This window comes from Orcinus orca, chromosome 19 (assembly GCF_937001465.1).
Source record: "Orcinus orca chromosome 19, mOrcOrc1.1, whole genome shotgun sequence".
Taxonomy (NCBI): domain Eukaryota; kingdom Metazoa; phylum Chordata; class Mammalia; order Artiodactyla; family Delphinidae; genus Orcinus; species Orcinus orca.
This window is the reverse complement of record NC_064577.1, coordinates 10,343,602-10,370,756: the sequence shown is the minus strand read 5'-3', so window position 1 is coordinate 10,370,756 and position 27,155 is coordinate 10,343,602. Positions and strand designations below refer to the sequence as shown.

The window sequence follows — 27,155 nt, the reverse complement described above, 5'->3', positions numbered from 1 at the left end:
TTTTGCTTGTTCGTTACAGCGGATGTGGGGAGCTCCCAGAGTGTAGTTTGACAGGGAAAGAACATTGGGGGCCACGTCCGCATCTTAATGATCTGACTCTCTGCCAGCAAGGGCGACTTGACCTGTGTAATGTGTTTTTCAACACAGTAAAATGATCTTGTCTAATTTTCTGCGATCGTGCTGGTGATGGAAGAAAACCTGCTCATTCTCTGGCCTCTAGATGTTATCACCTCCTTCATTTGAACAGAAGGTGAAAATGATCTTAGATGTTTGCACTGCTGCCCATTCGGATGCGGGGTCGTTAATTTTGAAGCCCCTTATTGCTGTTCGAGTAGATAGGCCGTTCGTGGGAGTGTGCCATTCCTGCGGTGGGACTGATGGGCGAAATCTGGTACCATCTGCAATTCGCTTACTAACGTGTGAAGCTTCTGCTGTTACACCTTGTGATCTGAGGTTTGCTCTCCCAGCAACTGCTAGTGGTCCTACTGAGAAAGGCATTGCAGGGAGAGAGGTGTTATCCTTTCTGCCTGCCCTCTTTTAGCCTCTTTGGGGTGTATACATTCTTCATACAGAATAGTTATCACCTGGATGTTTTCCCTTCGACATTTCTTCTGAGGTTTTTCCTTTGTCCGTTTAAAGGAGGCGCTAACCCAGCTGCCTGTGCGCATTAACGCGGAGCCGGCTTGTTCTCTGCTGGGCGGTGGCTCTGGCCACGTCCCCTTGCATCCCGATAGATGCAGTCCATCCTGCGTGGGTCTGGGGTTTGTGAATTACTACCTCTGTCTGCTGTCTGGGGCTCCAGTCTGCGGAGAGCCATCGCCCAAGGGGACATCCCCTAGGGGCCCCTGGAGACACTCTGACATTTAGCTCAAAGTTATCCTGAGGCAGCACCTTTGAGGCTGGACACGTGGAAGAGGGCTGGTGCGTTAGCTCTTCCTGTGGAGAAGAGTGAATACAGAGAGATGGCCTAATGCCCCCACCCCATGCCTTTGGCCTCCTCCGGACTCGGACCAGCCAACTTGCTGAGGGTCTACTCTCTGAAAGGCCCCGTAATAGTATAGTTCGAACTGCACTTGTCCACTTATGTGTGGATTTTTTTTCAATAAATTTGTACCACAGTATACATCATCAGCCATTGGTTGAATCCATGAACACGGAACCGCAGCCTTGAGGATCCACGGATTTGGGTATCTGTGCCAGGTCCTGGAACTCATCCCCTGCAGATACCAAGAGATGAGAGTATTTCATTGCATCCTAAAATCCCCCTTACAGCTGGAGAAATCAAGACTCAAGCCATCTAAATTTAAACTCACACCAGAGCCCTTAATCATTAAGCTGTGCCCCTTTTACAGATGATAAAACCAAGGCTCACAGCTGGCCGGTAGCTTGTCGACAGTCACACAAATGAGATTCAAAGCCCGGGATTCCTGACGACAGGCCTCAATCTGGGTCCACCTCCCGTAGCTGCCCGTCCAAACCACACAGCCCCACACCTGCAGTCAGATCAGAGGGAAACATGCTCTCAGTTACAGGATCAGCGGACGGGTTTGCATTCAAACTGACATTCGCCGGAAAGCAAGAGTCGGTCCTTTCATCCCCGTCCCCACATCCCCCCTCGTGGGCCTCTCCTCTCCTTTCTGTGTCTTGAATGTTCCCCAGTTCTGTCTCTGGAGGCAAGAGACTGGTCAGAGGCAACCTCCATGCTGGTTCCTGAATTTCGTCACAAACCCACCGCATTCACATTTTTGCCTCCCAGGGGCTGAGTGTGGTGTGTGGCAAAGCCCCGGACTGGGAGTCCGGAAGGCTGGCTTCTGCTCCCACACACACACTGAGGTCGTGGGCTGCTTGCCGCCGGCCTCCAAGCCTCAGCTTCGCCTTCTGAAACCAGAAGTTCTCATCTCGGAAGTTTTGGTAATTCTGTGTAATCCTGGAGATCCTGAGAAAGGTGCCCAAGGAGGAGCGAGGATGGAGAAGAGGAGACCCCAGTGGGGGTACTTGTTGAGGCCCCGCTCCTTGCCTGTTGCAATGTCTGCTCCTTGACCCCTTGGCCACGGCCAAGCCTTGGCGTGTGGATCCCCGCTGCCCGGAGAGCCCAGCCCTGGCCGTATCGTGACCCGGCTCCAGGCTGAACGCCCAGACACACTGCAGACCCAGTCCCCGCCTGAGCCCCCATCCTGGACACCCAGGCTCAGGCTGTAGAGAAAGTACTGGGATCAGGGTGTGCACCCACCCTGCCCTCGGAGCTCCTCATCTGTTCGAAGCAGTATCACATCTGTGTTCCTGTTCTGCCTAGTCTTGGTTCATTGTCTCCTCTTCTCTCTCTCTGTGCTTTCGCTCTTGCTTTTGTTCTCTCTCTCTCTCTCTCTCTCTCTCTCCCCCTGCAGCTTGACATGGAGGTGCCGGGGAGCAGCAAGGTTGGCAGAGAGATAAGATTCATCAATATTTAATTTTTAAGGAAATCATGTCTTAGAAATCCCCAAGGGGCTGAAAATCGTTCTGTGTTTTCAGAATCCAATGATGTTGCTGAAGAGGTTATGTTGTAAATAAAACCACATTACTGTCTGCAGCTCTCCCGTGGCTCTGCAGACACCCGGGAACGTGACAGTTTAATCCACTCAGGGAAGCAAAAAGGTTCGGGTCACTGGTGGGGGCAGCCTGGCCCCACAGCCCTGGGATACAGGATCGTGAGGCACCGACATCAGCCATTCCCTCCGGGGAGGGAGACAGACCCAGCCTGCCCTGAGCAGACTTTTTTTTTTTTAAACCGTGTTGGTGAAATGTTCTTGTCCGGACAGGAATCTCAGGGTGGCGGAGTCCCCTGGGGCTCCTGTTGTCAGGGAGGGTTTGCTCAGATGGAGCTGGCTTTGTTCTCTTTACCCATGGCACAAGTGACCAGCAGAAGGCTCACGTCCGAGTCTGTTGCCAGCCACTCTGGGGGGAGTTGGGATCTGGAGAGGACATCCATTCATTCGTTGGTTCATCCATCCAACATCCATTAGCATCCACCACGTTCTAGACTTCGTTCCAGGTACTGAGAATGCAGCAAAGCACACAGACACACACAAATCCCGGCTTATATCCTTGTGGGCAAAGGCAGATAGTAATCCAGGTAAAATATATAGTATGTTGAACGGTGACAAGCACCGTGGAGAAAAATGAAGCAGGAACCTTACATATGTACCCGTCGGAAATGAAGACGTGTATCCACTGAAAGTCTTGCCCAAGAATGTGCATAGCAGCATTATTCGTAACAGGTAAAAACTGAAAACAGCCCAGGGATCCGCCAAGTGAAGGAGTCCACGAATTGTTATGTCCACGCACGGAACGATACTCAGCGATGAAAAGTAACGGTCCACTGCCAGACAGAACAACATGGGTGGACTTCACAAATATTCTTCTGAAAGAAACCAGGCTCACAAAAATATGTGCTGAGTGATTCTGTGTATAGGCCATTCTAGAATAGACAAAACTCATCTGTGATGATGGAAGTCAGACTAGGGGTTGCTTTGGGGGAGGGGGGTATGACTGGGAAGGGGCCGAGGAAACTGGTGGGAGGGAAACGCTGTGTATCCTGCTAGGCATTCATCAAAACAGACTGGGTGGTACATTCAGGGTCAGAGTGTCCCATCGAGGTAAGTTATACCACTGAAACAAAAGTAGAAAACACAGCAAGGGATTGGGTGTATCGGTGATAGCAGGAGGGATGTTGCAACTCGAAATGGGGTGGCCAGGAAGGCCTCAAAGAAGAGGTCTTGCAGAAGGTGAGGGAGAAAACCATGAGGGTATCTGGGGGCTTCCCTGGTGGCACAGTGCTTAAGAATCCACCTGCCAATGCAGGGGACACGGGTTCGCGCCCTGGTCCGGGAAGATCCCACATGCTGCGGAGCAACTAAGCCCGTGCGCCACAACTGCTGAGCCTGTGTTCTAGAGCCCACGAGCCACAACTATGGAGGCCGTGTGTCTAGAGCCCGTGCTCCGCAACAAGAGAAGACACTGCAATGAGAAGCCCACACTCCGCAACGAAGAGTAGCCCCCGCTCGCCGCAACTAGAGAAAGCCCATGTGCAGCAACGAAGACCCAATACAACCAAAAAAAAACCAAATTAATTAAATTAATTAAAAAAAAGAAAACCATGAGGGTATCTGGGAAAGGACATTCCAGGCAGAGGGCACAGCAAGTGCAAAGGCCCTGAGGTGGGAGCGAGACTGCAGTGGCCAAGGACTGGTAAGAAAGCTAGTGTTAGTTTGCTCGGCCTGTCATAACAAATTCCCACAGACTGCTGGGTGGCTTCAACAATAGAAATTTATTTTCTCTCAGTTATGGAGGCTAGAAGTCCAAGATCAAAGTGTTGGCACGGTTGGTTTCTTCTGAGGCCTGTCTCTCTGGCTTGACAATGGCCTCTTCCTCCGTCTCTGTGTGTCTGGGTCCTAATCTCTTCTCATAACGACACCAGTCAGATTCGATGGGGGCCCATCCTAATGGCCCCAGTTTAACTTAATTGCCTCTTTAAAGGCCCTGTCTCCAAATACAGTCATATTCTGAAGCGCTGGGGGTTAAGGTATCCACATATGAATTTTAGGGGACACAATTCAGCCCGTAACAGCCAGCGTGGATAGAAGTGTGGGAGACACAGACGCAGACAGCTGCGTGCTCTCTGCTGCCGCCGTGGTACCCAGGCTGCTTGTTCCCTCTGCTCGCTGTGATGAAGGTATTGAGCTGGGACGAGATGGGATGAGGGCTTTTCGGGAGAGGATGGATAGCAGTGGGAGAGGCCAGAGGTTGCAGTTCTTGTGATGGCTTTTCACTAACTCACATCAGCAGGAGAACTTGCTTCCAGAAAGCCAACGACATTCTCATTGAGGGTCAGGACACAGATTTGCTTTCTGTTGAGAAATGACATGGGGGCCCCAGGGTGGGTGGAGTCTAGCCAGAGGTACTGATGGGGTTTGTCCAGCCTTTTGTCCCCTCACTCCAAGCCCAGCGGCCCCAGCTGCCTGTGCTGGACATCACCGCAGCTCTGACAGTGACGGCAGCTGTGGCTGAGTGGGTCCTGGTTCTAGGGTTAGGGCCCCATTGTGGCCACTGAGCCCTCAAAGCAATTCTTTTCTTTTTTTTAATATATTTTTAAAATGTATTTTTTGGCTGCATTGGGTCTTCGTTGCTGTGCACAGGCTTTCTCTAGTTGCAGTGAGCAGGGGCTACTCTTCGTTGCGGTGCACGGGCTTCTCATTGCGGTGGCTTCTCTTGTTGCAGTGCACAGGCTCTAGGCACGCAGGCTTCAGTAGTTGTGGCTCGCAGGCTCTAGAGCGCAGGCTCAGTAGTTGTGGCGCATGGGCTTGGTTGCTCCGCGGCATGTGGGATCTTCCCAGACCAGGGATCAAACCCGTGTCCCCTGCATTGGCAGGCAGATTCTTAACCACTGAACCACGAGGGAAATCCCAGCGATTCTTTTCTTTATGTGTCTGTTCGAGATTAAGGATCACAAGTGCTGCTTGGGGGAGGGACTTCCAAGCTTTGCTTGATCCTGAGCTTTGGGGGCCTTGGAGGGGGAGCCAAAAAGAGGAATTTTAGGAACCAAACTCTCAGGTACTCTGCGTGTCAGGAGGGTGGTCTGGGGCCCGCCTCTAGTACAATTAAAGGTCTTAAGAGTTAAGAGTAAGGGAGCCCTTACTATGTGCTGGGTCCTTTTCATGCATCATCCTCCCTTCACTCTCCCAGCACTCTAGGGTGTGAATATTATTGCCCCCAGATGACAGATGAGACAGCCAAGACTTGAGGGACAGGTAGTGATTGGTCCAAGGTCATACAGATATTCAACCGTGGCCCCGGGATTCGAGTCCAGGTCTGTTGGATTGTAAACCTGGTGCTTTTTCTCCTACCGGTGCTTCCTCCCTGGTGCCTCTGGACATGAGCCCATGGACACCCAGAATGACTGCCTACCGCTAGCCCCCTGTCCTGGGAGAAATTTGCAACTCAAGCCTCATCCAGGAAAGGCATGGGGGTAAATGTCCTAGTCTCACTGGCCCTCACGGTGGATCAGAGGGAGAGAAATGAGATCCTCCGACTCTTCCAGGCAGGACAACTCAAGCAATATGTCCATTTTATAGATGGAGAAACTAAGGTTCCAAAAGGGGAGGTGATTTGCTTATGGTCCCATAAAATGTTTAAGGGCATTTCTAATGCCAAAGTGAGCACTGAGCTCTGGAAGCAGATTTCGTGTGTGTGTGTGTAGGGGTGTGTAGTGTAAGAATAGTGAAAGCATCCTCTCCTGTCCCCACATGGCAGCTCAGCCCTGAGAGAGGGACATGGGGCTGGCAGAGGCAAAGCTGCCCCTGAGCCTTGATGAAGGAGGAGGGGGATGGGGAGAGGCCTTCGTGGGGGCTGTGAGGCCTCTGGGAGAGCATCCCACCTACGCTTAGGAGAACAGCCCTCCACTGGCGGCAGCCTCCCCTCCTACCTCCTAAGGGACCACCCGGCCCCAGGCTCTGCATCGCCCTCCCCTGGCTGGGACACCATCCACTGTCTTTTCCGAGTGCCGAGATCCTGGGCTCGCCACGCCACGCTCAGAAGACACTATTGATTTTCCTTTATTTATTTATTTATGAGATTTTTTTGCTGTGGGCAAAAAATAAAAAGGTTTGTTCAGCGTTTCCCTTAGCGAGAAGTTTTCTCTGCCCACTGCTTCCCTCGCCCCCAAGCACACACCCGATGGACTCCTCTCCTCTCTCTGTGCTCCAGGGGGCCTTCATCTCCTGTTTGCAAGATGCAGGGAGAGGCAGAGTGGAAATGGGGCTGAGTGTCCTACCTGGTGCCTGGCACATAGTAGGTGCTCAAGTAAAATGTTTGGGAGAGGTGAGTGGAGGAATTGCCCGCCAGGGAAAGGAGGCCGAGGATGGCCTGCTCCTCTGTGAAGAAAGCACCTACTGTGTGCTGGGCCCAGCGCTGGGCAATTTGGACCTTTCTCATCTAGTTTTCATAACCGATGTGCAAGGTGGGTTTTATTCCCTTTGTTCAATGGTGACATTCAGAAAGGTTCAAGGTTACCCAGGCTGTGAACCTGAATTCACATTCAGGCCTTCCCAATGCCAGCGCCCCAGCTTTTGCTGCTGTGCGGTGGGCGCAGCCTCCTCCCCAGAGGAACCAAGAAAACATATGTAAAAAGCCTCCAGGAATTGGCTTGGCCTTCTAACCCTGGCAGGGCCCCTGCGATTTAAGGAAGCCCCCATCAGCCTGAGCACCTCTGTCCTTGCCCACCCCTCCTGTCCTGGAGAGATGCTGTGTGGGAATCTGTCACCGGCCCTGCACCCTACCCCGCAGCAGGACTGCAGAAGCAGGGGTTAGGTCTGTCTCTTTCCAGGGAGGGCTGGCGGGAATTTCAGACCTCACTGGGGGCTCACAGTCTGTTGGTTAAAGATGTTGAATGCTGAGCTGCCCTGGGTGGGCCTTTCTGTCCCATTCTAACCCAGACGCATGTGGTTTCCCCACCTGGAACGCTGTTCCCTCCCTGGCACTCCTGACGACCCCCTAGATGTCTCCAAAATCCAGGTCCAGTCCCCCCAGTGGAGTCACCCCTCTGTAATAGCACCGGTGCTATTAACAGTGGACTTTTCTGGACTTCCCTGGTGGTCCAGTGATTAAGACTCCACTGCAGGGGGCACGGGTTAGATCTCTGGTTGGGGAAGTTCTGCATGCCATGTGGTGTGGCAAAAAAAAAAAAAATTTATACACACACACACACACACATAAAGAATGGGTAATAGAAGAAGGTAGTTATAAATACCAGCTATGACTATGTGACCAGTTACATAAAGACTAATTATCATAAAAAACAAAACCAAACAGACAAACAAACAAAAAACAGTGGACTCGTCACCGGCCAGCGGTGAGCTGCTAGAGGGCAGAGGTCCTGTCTCATTGAGCTTTGTCTCCCCTGGGTTTGGGCCCAGAGCCCAGCGCTGGAAGGATGGACAGACACCCCTGTAGATCCCATGCAGCTGGCAGGACATCCCCCGTGCTCACCCTGGTCCCTGAGCAGCAGGGGCGTGGCCCCTGCATTCGCCCAAGATGCTTCTCTTTCTCTCCTTCCCTGGCAGGAGTTCCCCTTGGCCATCCTCAGGGGCTGGGAGTGCTACTGTGCTTACCCCACCCCCCAGTTCAACCTGCGGGATGCTGTGGACAGCTCGCTGTGTGGCCAGGAGTCTGAGGCCCAAAGGCTAGCGGAGTACTGTGAGGTCTACCAGACGCCCGTGCAGGGTGAGTTCTGCCCCCGGAGGTGTACAGGCATGCAGGGCCCTCCTCCTGTGTCTGCCACTGGTTGTGGCACTTGGTCTGGGGGTTTGGACTGAGTATGCGGTCCTGGGGTGGGGAAGGTGTCTTGGTGGGTGGTCCTATCTTGGGATAACGGGAACAGGAGGCCTCCACCATCCCTGGAGGCAGGACACAGGATGCGGGGCTCGGTTTGAAGAGCACCTGACCTTTATCTGAGTCTCTCTGGGGATGAAGGTGGTTTGAGGATGAGCAGAGAGGCAGGGTCTAGAGGGATAGCAGTGGCAGGGTGGTGGGGCTGGGTGACATGGCAGCCCAGTGGCCACGGGGGCCTCCCTGAGTCAGTCCAGGACCTGGGGACCAGTAAGTCCCCCAGGCTGTGTGCCCAGGCTCCAGCATCTTCCTTGTGTGAGAAGCAGGTCTGCCCCAGCTGACCTTGGGAGTCTGCAGGACGCTGATTCCCACCAGACTCTTACACGGGGACGTCTCGTCATCACTGGGGCTTTCTCTGGCCAGCCGTGGGCCTGTGCAGGCAAGGTCCAGGTGGCAAATCCCTTCCCCTTTTGGGGCCTCAGTTTTCCCATTCATCTCCCAGTGGGAGTCGTGGGTTGGCATTTCCTATCTAGGGAGGTCTGAGAGAGAGTCTGGGAGTCGCAGTGGAGGTGGGTAACCCTGAGATGACTTCTGGACTTCCAGATACCCGGTGCACGGACCGGAGGTTCCTGCCCACCAAATCCAAAGTGTTCGTGGCTCTGTCGAGCTTCCCGGGAGCCGGGAACACATGGGCGCGGCACCTCATCGAGCACGCCACCGGCTTCTACACGGGGAGCTACTACTTTGATGGAACTCTCTACAACAAAGGTTAGTGCCGGCTGCAGGGCAGGGAGGAAGGCGGTTCCCAGCGCCCGGGCTGCAGCTTCTCCAGCCCGGGTCCTCCTTGGAGCCCTGGAGCTGTGCTTCTCAAACTCGAACGCGCGTAAGTGTCACCTTGAGGGCTTATGAATTCAACATAGCTTCCTGGTTTGCATGCCCCCCTCCACCAAGAGAGTGTGATTTAGTCGATCTGAGATGGGGCCTAGGAATTGGCATTTCTAACAAGCTCCTAGGTGGTGCTGACACAGCCAGCCCTAGGACCACACTTTGAGAGAAAATTCACAAGATCTCTTCTGGATTCAAAGGGAAAGCCTAGTAGCTTAGATTCCCTCTCTGTAAACATTTCTTGAGTTTTCCTTAATGTTTAGAACCCTCAATAATTAGGGGAAACTGACTTCATGTGTTCATTTCTTTTTTCTTTTTTTTTTTTTGAGGCAAGTGTAGCTTATCAAAATACGATTTTTTAAAACGAGGTCCAAAAATCTTCAAGAGTTTAATGATTTCTAATATTTCTCTTGTAGAAATAAGAGGCCTCATTATGTCAAGTAAATGAACTTTAAAATGGCTCGAATCTGTGCACTGTTTAAGACTAAGAACCTCAGAAACGCCAAGTGGGATCTATATTTGGTGAAATATATTTCTCTGTTGTCAAGTGTTAACAACAGTTTCTCTGGGATTCTTAGAGTTTGGTTGAGGAAATGAGGATACTATCTAACAGCCTGGAGAAAACACAAACTTCCTGAGGTGGGCAGCGGGTTCTGGAATCACCCACAGCCATCTTGCTCTGGTTGGGAAAAAGCCAATGGTGTGCATGTAACCCAGTTTCATCACCCCCGGGAGTCTTGAGTGTTACGGCAGCTACAGGTGAAGTGACCAGGTGAAGCACATGGACTTGCCCACTCCGGCCTAGTCCCCTGGGAACCACCTAATGTGTACAGGCTGCAGCTACCCACCGTATTCATCTAGAAAGAAGGCCTTTCCCTTATTCAAACAGGTGGCTGTCTCAGTCTACAAATGGCTAAGTGGCCCAATGGCTCGATAGCTGGGCATAATAAGGATTGGGTCGACACTGCCTCAGAATGGCTTTAGAGATTCCCCGAAGCATCTTTGAGCCTTACGAGACTGGTTAGATGTAGCCACTGGCCTCAGAGCACTGTCAGAGCAGTCACACACACACACACACACACACACACACACACACACGTGCACACACGTGAAATTCGCAAGGAAGCTCCAATGCCAAAATGCCAGACCGTCACGGGCGAGCGTGGTCTGAGTTATGCGGAAAAGTGGTACCTGTTGAAATAGGCGAAGGCAGTACAAAAGGCACCCTGGGCCGCAGGGTGTCAAAGACCAGATCTCATGTTTACTTGGCTCGTGGTTTGACTCATTCTTTCCTGGAACTTCCCAGCTGTTGGACAGAATGAATCAAAGCAAAGACTTTTGGTGTTTGGCCCGTGGCAGAGATGAATTTGAAACATGTGTTGAGTTTCAGCTGGTGACCCCAGACTTACAGACTCAAAGGACGCTTGCATTTTCCAGGCATCAAAGACTTGCTGTAGATACAAATACTTCGCAACCATTCATGAAGGGGGGTGGGGGGCGGTGGGACTCATTTATGTTTCCAAGAGCCCGAGGCAAGCTCATGGGCAATTTTGGAGCTTGTCGCCAGAGCCGGATGGCATGGGCTACGTTGAGATGTGGCCTGGAGACCAGGTTCAGGGGACGTCTTTCCAGGAAGCCTTCTGTGACATCCCACTACACTCCCAAACTAGTCCGCCTTACTCTTTGTTCCCATGAGCCCCTTTGCTCTGTATTACGCTTGGGCTATCCCCCCACTAGACTGTCAGCTTAAAGACGGGGTCTGAGTGTTACCCCTCTGTCCCCAGTGTAAAGTCCAACACAGAACGGGCACACGATGATATTTGTTGACAAATGTGTGACTCTGTGTAGGGATGGGTAGAGTCTCCACAGATGCAAGACTGGAGCCCAGTTACAGGACTGTGGCGTAAGGTCAGAGGGTAGGACTGTGGCGTAAGGTCAGAGGGTAGGACTGTGGCATAAGGTCAGAGGGTAGGACTGTGGCGTAAGGTCAGAGGGTGGGGCCACAGCTGCTGACTGCCCTTCGGCCTGATGATGGGGACCCTGCCCCGTCTGTGGGGAGGCCTCGCAGGGACACACAGAGCCACGTGGAGAGAGCCCTGGCTCTGACGCTGTGGTGCTGTGTGATCTTGAGCCAGTCACACACCCACTCTGAGCCCCAGTCTCTTCATCTGGCTGTGCCTTCCGCTGTGGTCAACTCACAGGGTTATTTGCGGTGCTCGTGTGACATAGCCACGCAGAGGCCCAGATGGATGCACTGCAGTGTCTAGAGAGGGCGTGATCGAGCTCTGCCTGCTGACTGCTGGGATCTACAGGAGGTGCCTTACCTTCTTTCTCTTGCAGACGCCATCTTTCCCCACTTAGAAGCCTCCTGCCCTCACTGTCTCTTGGGCAGGGTCAGGCCCTATCGGCCATCCACAGGCCATCCCAGTGCCCTCTGCCGTGCCCCCAATGTCGGCTCTCCCTCAGGGGTGCAGGTTAGCATTCAGACCCGTCTGCTGCAGTGGCAGCGGGGGCTCCACGATGCCTTTCTCCCGGGCAGGGTTCAAGGGCGAGAAGGACCACTGGAGGAGCCGGCGCACCATCTGCGTGAAGACCCACGAGAGTGGCAGGAGGGAAATTGAGATGTTCGACTCGGCCATCCTGCTGATCCGGAACCCGTACAGGTCCCTGGTGGCCGAGTTCAACAGGAAATGTGCCGGGCACCTGGGCTACGCAGCTGACCGCAACTGGAAGAGCAAAGGTGAGCAGAAGGGGCCGGCGGGGTGGGGGGAACCGTTGCAACTTTATTCGTGGGGTCAGTCTGCTGATACACGCTTACTGAAGTCCTAGTATGTGCCAGGCACTGGGCAAGGCGCCAGGAGCCCAGGCTACAGGGGTCACAGTCTCTGCCCTCAAGGCACGAACAGTCTAGCCTTTGGGCAATGAATTAAAGAGACACAAGTCAGGATAGCGAGTGATATAAAATGAAGCCGTCAGAAATACAGCTGTGTCCAGCAGTGTGGGTGGCACGATGAGACACGGGGCCTGAGGCTGGGCAGCTTGTGCTTCCGTCCCTGTGTGACTCCGGATCACCTGAGGCTGGTGGGTGTCCCCGCCTTTCCCTATCACCCTCCCTCTAGAGCAGCCCCCATCGGCCACCCCTGCCCTCCTGCTGACTCCCCTTGAGCATGCAGGCAGGCTGAGCTCTGATCCCTCCTGGGTCTCTTGCCAGCCCAGTGACCCCAGGCAAGCTGCAGACCTTGTCTTCTGAGCCTCGGTTTTCTCACCTTAAAAACAAGGGCGGTCCCATCTCATGGGGTCGTTGTGAAGGTTAGAGAAGGCAGATGCTTCCCACAGCATTTTAGTGTCTTAATAGCCCAGTTATGGAAGCGATGTTTGTTGGGGTGATTCTTGACATTTGCACCCTTCTCCCCACTTAAAAAAAAGACCCACCGAGTTTCTAAATTTGCTGAAAACAAACCTCATGGAGCAGATCACCTGCCAGAGATTGCAGCGGCCCCGTCTGTGGCCTCCTTGTACGTCACTGGTTACACCGGCGATTGCACCCACAAGACACAAGAAGCGTCAGTTAGGCACCCCATTCACGTAGCTGTGTGGGAGGCCCTGGGACAGGAAATCCGGCCTGCACAGCGTCTTCATCTGACTAGGAGGCACAGAAGCTGCCCCACACACACTGCTCGGCCCCCATTACCCAGACTGGATGTGCAGAGCTGCCAGGGCAACATCAAGGTGAACCGAGGGTCATCTCGACAGAGAGGCCCTGCCTCGGTCATCTTTAACTCCACTGTGTCCCATAAGCCCAAGACCCCGGGCTCTCGCCACGCAGGGACAGTCCCAGAGGGCGAGGTCCACCAGAGAGAGAACCAGTTCTTGGAACGCACAGTCCCCGTTCGTCTTAACTTGGTGTGTTTCCAAGGAAACTGCTGGGGGAAGGTGGACCTGAGGTCACAGCTCCCAGGCGGGCTTGCAGCTCTTCAGAGCCTAGCCTGACAGTAACCCTCCCCTACACGAGGTCACCAAGAGGGCCTTCCTCCGTGGGAGATCGGGTAGGTCGCCCTGGGTGGTGGACGATGGCGCATCCTGGCCCCCAGGAGGCCAGCAGCCCCACCGGGCCCGGGCCCTGACACGGCGCCCCTTCTCTCCCACCCAGAGTGGCCGGACTTTGTCAACAGCTACGCGTCATGGTGGTCCTCGCACGTGCTGGACTGGCTCAAGTACGGCAAGCGGCTGCTGGTGGTGCACTACGAACAGCTGCGGCGCAGCCTGGTGCCCACGCTGCGGGAGATGGTGGCCTTCCTCAACGTGTCCGTGAGCGAGGAGCGCCTGCTCTGCGTGGAGAACAACAAGGAGGGGAGCTTCCGGCGGCGTGGCCGGCGCCCGCACGACCTCGAGCCCTTCACCCCCGCGATGAAGGACCTGATCAACGGCTACATCCGGACGGTGGACCGGGCCCTGCGTGACCACAACTGGGCCGGGCTGCCCCGGGAGTACGTGCCCAGATGATAGGCCCCGGCCCACTCTGCCCACCCTGCTGGGAGCCGGCCGCCCCCGCGGGGCTACGCACGTGCTCCAACGCTCGGGTGCCCCCCTGGGATGCTCGGGTGCCGGTGCCACCTGCAGGGAGGTTCCCCACCCGCCCCCAGGGCTGCCTGCCTCCCGCACGGGGAGACTGGACGTGAGCCCCGGCCAGGCGGACCCGATGTCACAGGATGGACGCGAGGGGACACGCACTCCTAGCCAGACCCGCTTAGACCTGCCACTCGCTGCTCACGGTGCCCCAACACGCCTACGCCACCACCCCGGCTGTGCCAGACACTCCCAGACTTGCAGACGTGAACGTTGATGCAGGCGTGTGGCGTCTGCACGTTCCTAGGGGCTGCCTGTCCGTCTCTCCCACACACTGACACACACGTGCACCCTGGGCTCTCGGAGTCCCCGGGCTTCCTGTTTCCAGCCCAGTGCAGGCTTGCTGCTCAGGGGCTTTGACTGGGGGATACTGGGCTGGGCGAGCTTAGTGCTCTGAGGACCCGGGAGCCCGGCCTGGAGATGGGCTCACAGCCTGTGCCCGCCGGGCCGGGCAGCCCTGACCGTGCACCTGCGTCCCACAGTGTGTGTGGTGCGATGACCGGGCCCCGCCAGCTCTGCGGCCCTGCCTCTCCCTTCGCTGGGGGTGGGCTGGTGGCACCATGGGTGGAGTGGAGCTGCCCACACAAACCCCGCACCTCAGGACCGGCCACAAGTTCTGTGCACCCCCGACCCCCCGTCCAAAATCAGCACTCCCTGGAGTGGGCGCCTCCTTGCCTGGCTTCTTTCTCCGACTGTCCCCATAACGCTGGGGACTCGGGCCATGTCCCAGAAGCAGGGTGTGGGGGCGAGGAGACAGCAGGGCAGGGAAGGGGCTGGGCCTCCAGGGGAGCCCGAGACCTGGGGGCCCCGTACACCAGCAATGCCAGCAGAAGGGGGCTTGGGGTGGGCATGGGCAGACCCGGGAGGGATGAGTCTTGGGTGCCACTGGGGCTGGTTGTCCCCCCTATGTTGACGGGCCCCTGCTCTCCACAGGGTCGCCCCTGGGTTCATGAGGAAGGGGGGTGGCATGGCCTGTCAACCAGGCTGCAGCTCCTGTCTGACCCCACTGGCCCAGCCCTCTCTGTCTCTCTGTTATTCACCCACCACGTCCTGTCACTGGGCCTCTTTGTCACCCCCTCTGTCTCTGTTTTCTGTGAAGCTATCTTTCCCACTCGTTCATCCAAGAAGGGGAAGGGAACTCCTGGGCACTGATGCCTGCTGCTGTGTACAAGCCTACAGGCCTCCTGAGAAGGTGGATTCATAAGGTCCCCTCCCCTCACTGTCTAGTGGGGATTGGGGAGGGGTTGTCACAAATGGGAGTGAGAAACCCGGTGACAGAGGAGTGTGTGTGCTGTGCGGGCTCCCAGGGGGTCAGGGAATGCATCACAGTGGCTTTGAACTGGTCTTGAGGAACCTGTAGGAATTATTCCAGCCACGCAGAGGGGAAGGGTAATTGAGGCAGAGGGAACAGCATGTACAAAGGCTCAGAGGCTTAGAAAACCCTTGTATGTTTTGCAGAAGAGGTGAGTGGGTGTGGGGCGTGTGTCTGTCTGAGTCTGTGCAGCAGGAGGACGGGAGTGGGTGGGCGAGGACAGAGGAGGGGACACAGAAAGGGACCCTCCTTGCAGCCACTTAGTGCTCAGCCTGGCCTCTCCCGTTGCGGAGCACAGGCTCCGGACGCACAGGCTCAGCGGCCATGGCTCACGGGCCCAGCCGCTCCGCGGCATGTGGGATCTTCCCGGACCGGGGCACGAACCCGTGTCCCCTGCGTCGGCAGGCGGACTCTCAACCACTGCGCCACCAGGGAAGCCCGCTAATTACCTTCTTGGGTCGCCCTTTGCTACATGTCTTGGGCTCAGAAATGAGGCTGCGGAGACCAGGGGGCTCAGGTCTGGAGGGTGGGGTCGAGCCCAGGAGCACAGCCCAGGACAGCTGAGACCCAAGGCGGGTTGTGGAGAGCTCAGCTGCACACTGACCCCTGTGAGGGAGGAATGTGGGCGGCCCCGAACTTGGGCAGCCCCTGAGCCCCTCTGCAGCTTCTCCAGGCCTGCGCTGGGCCTGCTGGTCTGACCTCTGCATCAGCAGGAGAAAAGGGGGTGAGGGGTTTGGGAAAGCTGGGCATGGGTATGTCGGACCCTCTGCTCCCTGGCTGGTAGTGGGAGCTGAGGGCCACTCCCAGTGGGGAAGGCAGGGCCCGGAGGCCTGGCGGACCTGCGCTTCTTCAGAGGGAAGCCTCCCACGCCTTCGGTTTTGCCGGTGAATGGCCTAGAGTATCTGTTCCTGGTGGCCTCCAGGTTCTTCCTGAGGCTCCCCCAAACCCACACCGATGCCGACGCTGTTCTAGATCCTTCTAAAGCATCACTCGGCTCAGCTCAAAGCTGGAAACACCAGGGTCTTTGTAAACAGTTATTGATACAGCATGGCTCCGTGGCCAAGTCTGCGACGGCCCCTCATGAGGCCAGTTCTCCTGAGTTGTAGGTGTAACTGAAACCCACCAGGAGCTTCCACACTGCCTTGGAAGGGGGGCCAGGGGATACCTGCATCCCAGAGCAAACCTAAAGTCTCATAGGAGACCGTAGCACTGAGTGATGGAGACTAGGGAAGCTGGCCTCCTCTGGAGACTGGCGTCCTGGCCACCCAGACGACCTCCAGGGAGGAGGCTCATATGCCGAGGAGTCTGTGAAGGGCAGTGGAGTAGCTGGAGGACCGACCAGGACTGCAGCCAGGGCCTGGCCCCCTGGGCTTCCTGCATCACCCCAGGGGGTCAGGAGAACAGCGGCACCGGCTCGTTCTTCCTGGAAGATGCGTGAGTCCGTTCCCTGCTGCCAGGTACCCAGAAACCTCCTCTCCTTCCAGGTGGAGGGCCACCTGCTCAAACGGCCTTGTAGTTTCCTTTGCACCTTAGCCAGGCACGCAGATGGATGGAATGATGGGATCAGGGTGCATCCAGGTCGTGTTGAGTCAGTCCACCCAGCAAGGCACCTGACCCCTGGCACGTGCTCCCAGACACTGGGTGAGGAGGTGCTAAGGTCCTGTGTGTACACGGTTCTCAGCAGCTGTCGCCCAGCTCCTGAGAAACCCAGGAAAGGAATTTGTCCTTTTGGGAAAGTCCACTTGTCTCTCTCCATGTTAGGTCTCATCTATAGCTCTTAGCTTCTCCATAAAGACGATACTGTCCCAACCAGCCACACAGTAAAAGAGGCTCTGTATTTAGAAGCGTGACAAATGCACCAGGAACCAGACCAGAACAGGGAAACCCCGACTGTCTACAGATTCCAACTTTAACAGTAAGGCTGTGGAGTTACACAAACCTGTGTTAAAACATGTAATTCTCATGGGTTTCACCTCCCCTTGTGGATCAATTTGGAAAAACCAAAATATATAATTTTAAAAAACTAATTCTGATAATCCCAGCGATGTGTAAATGAGAGAGAAGAATAGACAGGCTTCCAAACCCTGGTTAGAAAGCTGCTTAATTACGTGAGCATCTTATAATGGAGTCTCTTACAGCTAAAATTAGACTTTGAGTGCGTGCATATGCGATAATGTTTGCATACCAGAATGCACTTTTTTCCCTTAAAAGTAGCAGGGGCTACTTGGTTCTTAGGGGGTCCCAAGAGGGGAGATGGAAGTGCTGGGATTGATCTTTGTGGTTGCAAGAATTCTTGGGGCTGAAGTTTGATTTCTTTTGGCTGGAAACTTGTTGGAGGTGTTTAAAATGTGATGCCTCCGAAGTAGTTCATTAGCCTTTAGGGAGAAATTGATTGGTCTGAACCCACGTTGATGACCACTCAGTATTTGCCGAGTTGGCCTGAACAAGGTTGCTGGTTGCATCCTCAATGTTCATTCCCCCATTTCCTTTCCCAGCAGACCCTGATGTCCGTTGGCAGGGGCGGGTTATGATGTGCTGGAGCTGTCTCTACCGTCACTTCTGGGGTAGGACGCGTGACCTAGACTGAGCCCACAGCACCCCCCCATCTCTCTGGCTACAGTGATGTGTTCAGGTATGGTCATATGAGCTAAGGCAATGGAACCAGATGGAATTTCAAGACTTTTTCTGGGAATGTTTTCATGCACTCTGCTGGATGTGAACGAGGAAGTAGGTAATCCTGGGTCTTGATGGTACCTGTCTTGCGATCCTGGGGCAGGAACCGCTCCCAGCATGAAGCTGATAACTGAAGGGAGAGTCGGGAGGGTCCTTGGTGACACTGTTAAGTACAGGATCTAGCTTTGCCTGTGATTGGCCCTGCCCGTGGATGGTTTTGTTACATGAGCCAATATAGTCCCTTTACTGTTTAAGTTGGATTGAGTCTGGTTTCTGTTACTTACAACCCAGAGCTGTGTACAAAGGGCTTGGGTTGAGAGGCCCTGGGGTTCTGACATTCTCTGTCTCTGTGGCTGAAGCAGATGAAGACGGAGGCTCGGACAAGAATGAGCTGTCCGATTAGGAAGTTGCTTTTTACGGGAATGGGGGGTGGGTGTGAAATCCTCAGGAGGAAGCTGTGCTCTGTCAGCCAGGACAAGTAGCATCTTTAAGTCAGTACAGTATGAGGTCACCTGCATATCCTGAGAAAATCATTCCTCTTGGTCGCCCAGCCCACACTAGAAGCTGTCTCCTTTAATCCTTAACCAATGCTATGTGATTATCTCCACTTGACAGATGAGAGGACTGGGATAGTAATCTGTGATGATTATAAAACCGTGGTCCTGTTCTATTTACCGTAACTCCTTTCATGGAGAATATGTCGTCGTGTTGGAAGGAATGCTTTGACAAGTTACTTGGATTGAGCGTGAGACCCCCTCTGAGGGACATGTTCAGGTAACAGCTGACAGGCAGTAAACTGGAGGCAGTAACCTGGAGGAGGGTAGGTATGCGTAGCCCTGCCGCTTCGGGTTTGCTGAGTTGGACACGCAAGCTTGGGGCAAAGCAGAACCGCTGCCATTGGCGGAGAGGTGGGATGATGCCACTGAGAGGTCCCCTCCTCTGTTTTAACCTCTTTAACCCTACTGTGTGCTAAAAATTGGAGGGACAAAGGGAGTTATGTGTGGCCCTTCAAACTCTCCGTGGAAAGTCTGGCCATAATACAGTGTGCAGGACAGAGGTCCAGAAAGTATGTAGAGGGAGTCAAGAGTCCCAGGAAATCGATGTGAGTACATTTGTCCCCAGTACTCCCTTTTGTGACTGAAGATGGATTTGGGGCCCTCCTGAGAACTTCTGCTATGCAGAAGCATTGCAGAAATCTGGGTCCCTGCCGTGGGAAATACGAGCACATCTACCCAGATGACAAGCATAATTGCTTCTATAAAAGGAGGAATCTTGATAACAAAAATGAAAACAATTCCAGTTGATGCTGGATGCGTAAGCACGAGCTGAATGAATGAACTTTCCAAGGTGTCTTCGGTACCTGCGATATTCTTTTCAGGCTGAGACAGATCCATGGCTTGATGATGTAGCCAGTGATGATCAATTACAGTAAACAGTGTTCTTACAGGTCAGAAAGTGTCACAGATGTCACCCCACATGTGCCTCAGTGAGGTGGACATTATTTCTGTTTGCGGGGAAGAAAAATTTAGTTTCTGCGACTGAGTTGCCCAAAGTTCAAATCCTTTATTTTACAGATAAGAAAAAATGAGACTGGGAATGGAAACGGGTTTCCTACGAGGTTCGGCTGTGAGAATGGGTGGGGGAACTAGGGCCGGAATGTGGGCTCCCTCCCCAAAACCACCTGACTGCCCCTGTATGGCATCCCCATCACTCTTCAACAAGTTGCTGAAAATGAGGCACGTGTGCACGTTCAGCTCATTTGGAAGCGACTCCATTCGCTTCACTGCTAATTCTTTGCCAAGATACTTTTCGGTGGGCACCTGAGTTCAATGTTAAGGGCCATTTATCAAGCATCCCCAGTACTTGAAAATCTGCTCAGAGCAGCACTTTTCAAAGGACTGGGGTTAAAGAGAGGCACCGTAATTGGCACAAGATAGGAGCCCAGAGTTTTCATCCTAAGTTACCAGCACCCGAGGCAACAGAAAGGCCCTGCTCCTCCAAGATATTAATAGATAGGCATCTTTGGTGGACCGGAGCCCAGCAGTCTGTGTGTTTATGTATATGTGTTTGTGCAGGTGTGCGCTCCAGTTGCTGACAAACAGCTGCCCCTTTGAATCACATGCCAGCATCCTGACCACTACAGGTGACAAGAGCCTGGATGCCTGAGAAGCCAATCTTCGTCAGGTCTCCTCCAAAATGGAAAAGAGGAGAAATAAAATCCTCTTAACATCAAATAATTCGTTTATTCCTTCCATTCTTTTTTTTAAATTTGATGATCAATTCACCAACATTTTTTCGTTCACTTGAAAGGCTATATTTATGTATTTTTTCACTGGCTTTTAAACCAGTGAAGAGAGGAACAGTATCTATCTTTGTAACCTCAGCCCTTAGCCCATGACCTGATATGCAAGAGGCACAGGAAACATTAGTGGAAGGAAGGAGGACGCATGAAAATCTTAAATCGCCTGGCTTGTAAAGTTTCCAGGAAAGTAACATCTTCCTGGAAAATAATACCTTTTTCTTCGTATTTGTGAGCTGAGGAGATGTTGCTGAGACACTTGGTGAATTTTTCCATCCCCTGTTTGTTGAGACGCTTGGGGACTGGGTTGATCTATAAGCATTCATTGCCAGAGGTAAAAAAAAAAGTGAAGAAATATGGCAGCCCCCAAATTCCACTGGAGAGTTGTTTTGAACTGTTACATAAGTTCTCAGTCACCCATCTGCTCCTGACTCATAGAGAAGAACAGGAGACAGATTGGCAGGATTCTTGTCAAAAGCTCTTCCCTGGATGTTCAGGTAAATGGTCTAATGGTGTCATCCCCACCTTTGCTCCCCATGGGAGCCTCCACTGCCAATGGACGCCATTCTTGTTTGCGTTGGGACAGGTAGCTTCTCTACCTCCTCCAGATCTGCAGCTCATTCCTTAAAGTTAATCATTAAACCCCTAGCAAAACTTTTTTCTTCTAAATAAAAACCTCCTTTCTATTGGAGGCTCCAAGGTGTAGCACACAGAACACCCCCTTCACCCTTCCTTTTTCTCCTGAGAGCAATAGAAGAGGGAGAGTGTGTTGGGATGGGTGGCAAGAGAGGGAAGGATGGAGGGGATATCCTCCCTGGACCGACTCCCATGCCCTGGCTCAGGCAGGAAATGAGGAAGGTTTCTCCCCCAGTCCCACTTCCCAAGTTAGGTGAGGTAGAGCCTTTCTCTCTAGGAGATGGCGCAAGGGTGAGAAATGCAGAGACAGAGCAAGGAGGGTCTGCCTCCGAGGCAGCCTGGAGCTCCTTGACCCAGCAGCCTCACAGAGTCTAAAGCTCACTGTATCCATTATCTATCAGCAGGTGAGAAATTACCACCAAATTTAGGCATAGCTTAGAGCCACAACTTTAAAGAAACATTCATTAACTAAGAGTTCCTCTGGGTCAGGAATCCGGGCACCGCTTAACGGGGTCCTCCCACTCAAGGACTCTCATGAGGCTGCACCCAAGAAGTTGGCTGGGCTGCAGCCTCATCTGAGGGTTCAGCTGGGACAGGACTCAGTTCCAAGCTCCTTCATGTCGTCATTGGCAGAATTCAGTTTCCCACGGGCTGTTGGACCGAGGACCTCCGTTTCTCACTGGCTGTTGGCCAGAGGCCACACTTGGCCCCTTGCCATGTGAGCTTCTCCGTAAGGCTTGATTCATCAGAGTAAGAATGTGAGAAGACCTAAAGAGAGTGTGACCAAGATAGAAGCCTCAGTTTTTTGGTAACCTAATCTTGGAAATCACATCCCATCACTTTTACTGTATTGTATTCGTTAGAAGCAAGTCAGAAGGTTCAGCCTACATCCAGGGGAGGGGAGTATATAGGGGCATGAATACCGAAAGGTGAGATCATTTGGGAAACGTTTCGTAGCTGCCCGCCAACTCCAGCGGAGGACCTTCGACCGTTGAGTCAGTCCCTTCACAGTCTGCCCCGCGGCTGCTTCCGCTGGGTGTCTCCCCAGCACAGAGCCACACCACCGCCCTTAGCACCCTCAGCAATGCTTCCCCAGACCCACAGGCTGGCGGGGCTCCTGCCTACATCACTGTTAACGGTGAGGGCTCGTTTCCTGCCGTCTCCTCCCTTATAATCACAGGCATCACTTCTTGATACCAAGGAGAACTGTCCTGGTCCCCACATTCAGCCTGGCAGGGAACCAACAAGTCAGGAAAACTCTGGCCAGACATCCTAACGGAATGGCCCACTCCTTGGGCTCACCCGTGAAACCAGCTCTTAGCATAATCCGTTACTCCCTGTTCCGCCCAGGCCTCCCCTGCTCCACGGCCACATTAACCTCCATCAGATAATTAAGGGCTTGGCTTTCCATGAGAGGCCTTAAATGTCACCTTTCTGCCACCCAATACGTCTTTGAATGACACAGACGCTAATGAGATGTTCAAATATAGAAAACTGAATGACTCCTTGCCTTCACTGTGACATTTATTCAGCCGGAGTGATCTGACCACCCCACTACATTACTTATAATTTCCCCCTGACCTTGGGTGGTGGAGTGTAATCTTTAAGGAAACTACCCATTTATTCTCCCTCACCTTATTAGCATTTAATTACTATGACACATTTTCAGAGGTACCAAGCATGTTAGGATTATAATTGAATTTTCCCTTCCAACGGCCCAGTAGCCAAGGACAGTGGGACCATCTCGGGCACCACTGAGTTCTGACTGAGGAAGCATCCTGGACCTGACTTCGTCTCCTGCCCCTCAGAGCACCAAGCAGGGCTTATCCAACCATGGCTGCCCCGTCCAAGGACCCTCTGCCCAGACCTTCTCTCTCTGTCTTTCTCATCACTGGGCTGAGGTTGTTTTGCTGCTCAGGGTCAGGCCAAGTCATGGGGCCAGGAAGAGGATGTTGGGTGCAAAGGATGCCAGCAAACCGTCAGATCTGACAGCTGCGCTGGGCAGTGGATTCCAAAAGTGAAACGTTTTATGCAGATTTTTGATTGCAGAAGAACAACAGATGGAAATAATCCAGAGACACGCTCAGCTATTCTCACTCCTTTAAACACCCACATGCTGTTTCTGTGAATTACTCTGCCATTTCCCCACAGAAATGCCCTGTTTGATACCTCTTGCATGTCCTAACCCCATAGATCACTGAGCTAGTCCTCGGATGTGGAGAATAAGACAACTCTGAGGAGAGGAAAGCTCACCAGACCCGGGATCTGCAGAATTTGGGCTCCAGAACTGTCTGGGCCACTAACCATCCATGCATCTGTGGAAGATTCCGTCCCCTTCTCTATCACTCAAACATGGCGGTGGAGGTGACATCTGGGTTTAACCTCACGACCTTGTCTTCCCAGCCACAGTTCATTGGGACTCTCTAACCTGAGCTGGGGTGATCCGATTCTCTCTTTTGGTCACTTGGACTTGGGCCTGAGAGACACAAGCCTGTCTGCCAGGTGTGTGAAATGAAACCACGGGAGCGTGGGGTCCATGGAGCATGGGCACCAGTATGCACAAGGTCTCTGCAGAGAGAACAATGGGTGATGTCATTGTCCTGGGAGAAGGAGAACCTAGGAGTAAATACCCCAGAGGGAGACGAGACGGTAGCTGTTAATATTAAGGTTAAATGAAAACCAAAACACAAGACAAAAGTTATGCACCTAATCCAATCACTACCCTCATTTGTCCATATAGTTTTCTAGTCCCTTATCATATGCTAATTTAATTTTTTACCTATGTGAACTAATGTAGACTTTTACTTTCCTCTTTATTTAGCATGATATTACGAACATTTTCCCATTTTGCTATAGTCTTTTTTGTATCTTCCCCCCCACCAATTTCCTTTCTTTTCAAACCTTCCTGTCCTGTCCCCAATATAGTCCCAATAGTGACAGCCTGGTGTAATCCTTTCAGACCCTTCTCTATATTCCTATGAATATGTAAAAGCATGTGTGTGTGTGTCTCTATGCCTATATCCATATATCTACATCCATGAACATAGTGCATCATTTAGTGGAAGCTAAAAAGGAAGAACAATCTGCATTGTATAATCACATTTTTGCAAAATCAAATGATGGCCCCCAAAATTCAATTTCACTCTTTTAGGAAGGTAGCATAATATTCTCTAGTAAGGATCTCCAAAAGAGGGTGCATACACCCCATTGGCACAAGGAAAAACTATTCAAAGTTTTATCTCTCTTTATTTTTATCTCACCTTTTTAAAATTTCTATTTTGTATGTGTTTATCCTACAGTTAAGATAATATCCATATTTGGGAGGTGCATGCTATCACTAAATGAGCAATCCAAAAAAAGCCCCTTAGAGGGCTTCCCTGGTGGCGCAGTGGTTGAGGGTCCGCCTGCCGATGCAGGCGACGCGGGTTCGTGCCCCGGTCCGGGAAGATCCCACATGCCGCGGAGCGGCTGGGCCCGTGAGCCATGACCGCTGAGCCTGCGCGTCCGGAGCCTGTGCTCCGCAACAGGAGAGGCCACAACAGTGAGAGGCCCGCATACCGCAAAAAAAAACAAAAACAAAAACAAAAAAAATACTTAGAGACCACCAGTCTACAGAATCAGAGAACACTTTATTCACACATTGCCCTTTTGATGGATATCCAGGCAGTTTCTAGTTAGGGCCACTACAAACTATGCTGAAAAAAGCATCACTCCACATATGCATTTCTATACGAGTGCTTTTAGATCTACAGGACAGATTCCCAAAAGTTAAACTGCTGGTTCAAAGGGGGTGTGTACTTATAATTTTAATCAATACTGGTGGCCTGCTCTCAAAAAAGTCTGTAACAATTCATATTCCCATCAGCAACGTATAAAATGCTTATTCCCCTGCGTCTTCATGGGCTTTGGGAATTATCAGTCTTTCTCGGGTTTGCCAGTCCAGTGGATGGGTTAAAAAATGGCGTCCAATCTTTAAGGGCCCATTACGTATAGGTGACGGCATTGGACGAGATGACCTCTAAGCTCCTTCCAGCTCAAGTGTCCATGCTTCTCTAATTATCTGTTTTCAGAGCTTACCTGCTCCAGGTGTGTCTCTAGTCCCCACTGACTAGCCGTTTGTGAATCCCAGAGACACCTGTGGAACAGTTGCTAGAAACCAACGAATCCAGGACTAGAAGGAAAGCTAGCTGAATGCCGTCCAGAGGGTCATCTTGACAATACTGTTCAGCTTGTAAAAACCAACTAGGCTAAATCCCTGCAGTTTCATCCAGAACAAATACTAAAAAGCAGTGTGTAATATTTCTAGGATGAGCATATTCATAGTAAATATTTTAAGATCAATGGCTGCACAAAATGGTTTTCCTTGGAGTTTCACTTTTCAAGTGGCTTTGTATTAAAAGTGAAATTTCAATAAATATTCATGGAGAAATTCATTGATGTGTTTTACCATTTACAGCTAAAATGTGTAAGGTTCTGGGGGAAAAAAAGATGTATGGCGTGTATTTTACCCTCTTAAGAGAAAAGTGGTGAAAAAATGCATGATATGCCTTTGTTTTCTCTGACCATAAACCCTCCAAGGCAGACAGCTGTGCTTTCCCACTCATGCTACTCTCCAGCCAGTCCTGGGGCAGTTTGCAGCCTGGGCAGAGAGGAACTGCAAGAAGACCTGACAGAGGAAGGGGTGCTGGGAAGTGGAGAAGGCCTGTGTGCTGAGTCTTTTCAAAGTTCCCCAAAGCCCCTTTTAACATCTACCATTTGATGAGCACTTACTGCATACCTGGCGTGTGCTTAAAACTTCCCGTACATTCTCCCACTGAGTCCTTACCACGACCTTGTGAAATGGTCACCATGATTCCCATTTTACAGATGAGGAAACTGAGCCTTGGCAAAGTTAAGCAATTGGTCCCCACGGTCACACAGCTAGTTAAGTGGCAGAATGAGGATTCAGACTCAGGTCCATCTGGCTCTAATGTGCTTTGCCCCTCGGTGTCCCATCTATAATTTCCCCAGATTGCCAGGGGCCCACTGGGGCCGCAGGGATTGGAGGAAGCTAGGCGTCGCGCTAAATGCCTTCCTGTTTACCTCCCCTGCCTCACGGTGCCTGGTAGGCGTCATTTGGCTGCCGGCTCTGAACACGAGGCATCCCACAGCCTCCGTGACATCATTCTTCTTGGCCCCCTTGCCTGTGGCAGGAAGCTAACTCACACAGGCAAAGCGCTGAAAATCTGCCTGCTTATTCCTGCCAGTTTTCTCAGAGTCTCAGGTGAACGTATTTATTTTTATAATGGCAAGTTGTACCCTGGGCCAAGATCAGATCCCATTGTTCCTTTGCTTAAGATGCTGGAATCACTTCCCATGGCCAATAGAATAAACCCCAAATGCCCCCAGCCCCTGCCTTGGCTTAGCATTCAAAGCTTTCTGTAACCTGGCCACATGACCATCCTCTTCCTCGTCCTAGGATGCTCACCTACCCTAGATGGTTAGCTGTCCTTTGCCCACGTTCATGGTCTTCCATTTGCCTGGAATGTCATTCGTTCACCTCTCTGTTAGCATCTTAAATACTCTTCAAGGCCCACTTGAACGGACTTGCGTCCTCCGAGTGGCCTTCTCTGTGTCCCTAGGCAGAGTTCACAGGTCTCTCCTCTGCAGTCCCCACAGTCCCCTTCAATCATTCTGCCACTGACCCTCACTGGCACTTTTCATATTGGCTTTTGCAGCTGGGCTGTGAGCTTTTGAGGGGCAGGGGCCATGCTATTTATCTCTGTTTCTGCAGCATCCCACTCGACATTTGGCTAAAAGTAATAGTGACAATGACAACATCAATGACAGTAATAGTAGCTAACATTTATGGAGGATTTAAAACGTGATCTTACTGAATCCCTCAGAACAACCTCATGACGCCGATACTATATTTACTCCTAGTTAGCAGATAACGAATTGGGGGTTTGAAAAACTGTGTGGAAATGAGGGAGCTGGCATTTGAACCTAGGGTGCCCAGTTCCCGTGCTAACTTCTCTGACCCATTGGCTTCATTAGGTGTTTGTGAAATGTTTGTTGAATGAATAATCAAACACATCAATGAGCAAATGAGTAATGAGGGGAAAAATCACACAAATATAGAAAAATTATCCACTCCACTGACTAAAGCAAGGCATTTCCTAGCATCTAAGTAATGATCATAAACATTTTCCTTCATCATCCAATGGTGGCCCCCCTGCCACTCGGGAAAATTCCATCAACACACTTATTATAGAAGCCACACCAGTGGGTGTCATTCCAGACATATTCCTAAGGGATATAGAGAAGAATGTCTCATCTTTTGGGGTAGAGGACAATGCTGTGATGATCCCAGGAGGACAGGAACTT

General features: G+C 52.2%; 1 protein-coding gene across 2 annotated transcripts in view; it reads left to right on the top strand.

The window, feature by feature from the left end:
* Positions 1-25,222, top strand: part of WSCD1 (WSC domain containing 1) — a 52,696-nt gene extending 27,474 nt beyond the window's left edge. For both annotated transcript variants that reach the window (XM_033423135.2, XM_033423134.2), the window contains exons 6-9: positions 8,094-8,253; positions 8,962-9,126; positions 11,783-11,983; positions 13,394-25,222. In XM_033423135.2, coding sequence (XP_033279026.1) covers positions 8,094-8,253; positions 8,962-9,126; positions 11,783-11,983; positions 13,394-13,746 — 879 coding nt within the window. In that variant the 3' untranslated portion in view covers positions 13,747-25,222. The remainder of the gene's footprint in view (positions 1-8,093; positions 8,254-8,961; positions 9,127-11,782; positions 11,984-13,393) is intronic.
* The last annotated feature ends 1,933 nt before the right edge of the window (positions 25,223-27,155 follow it).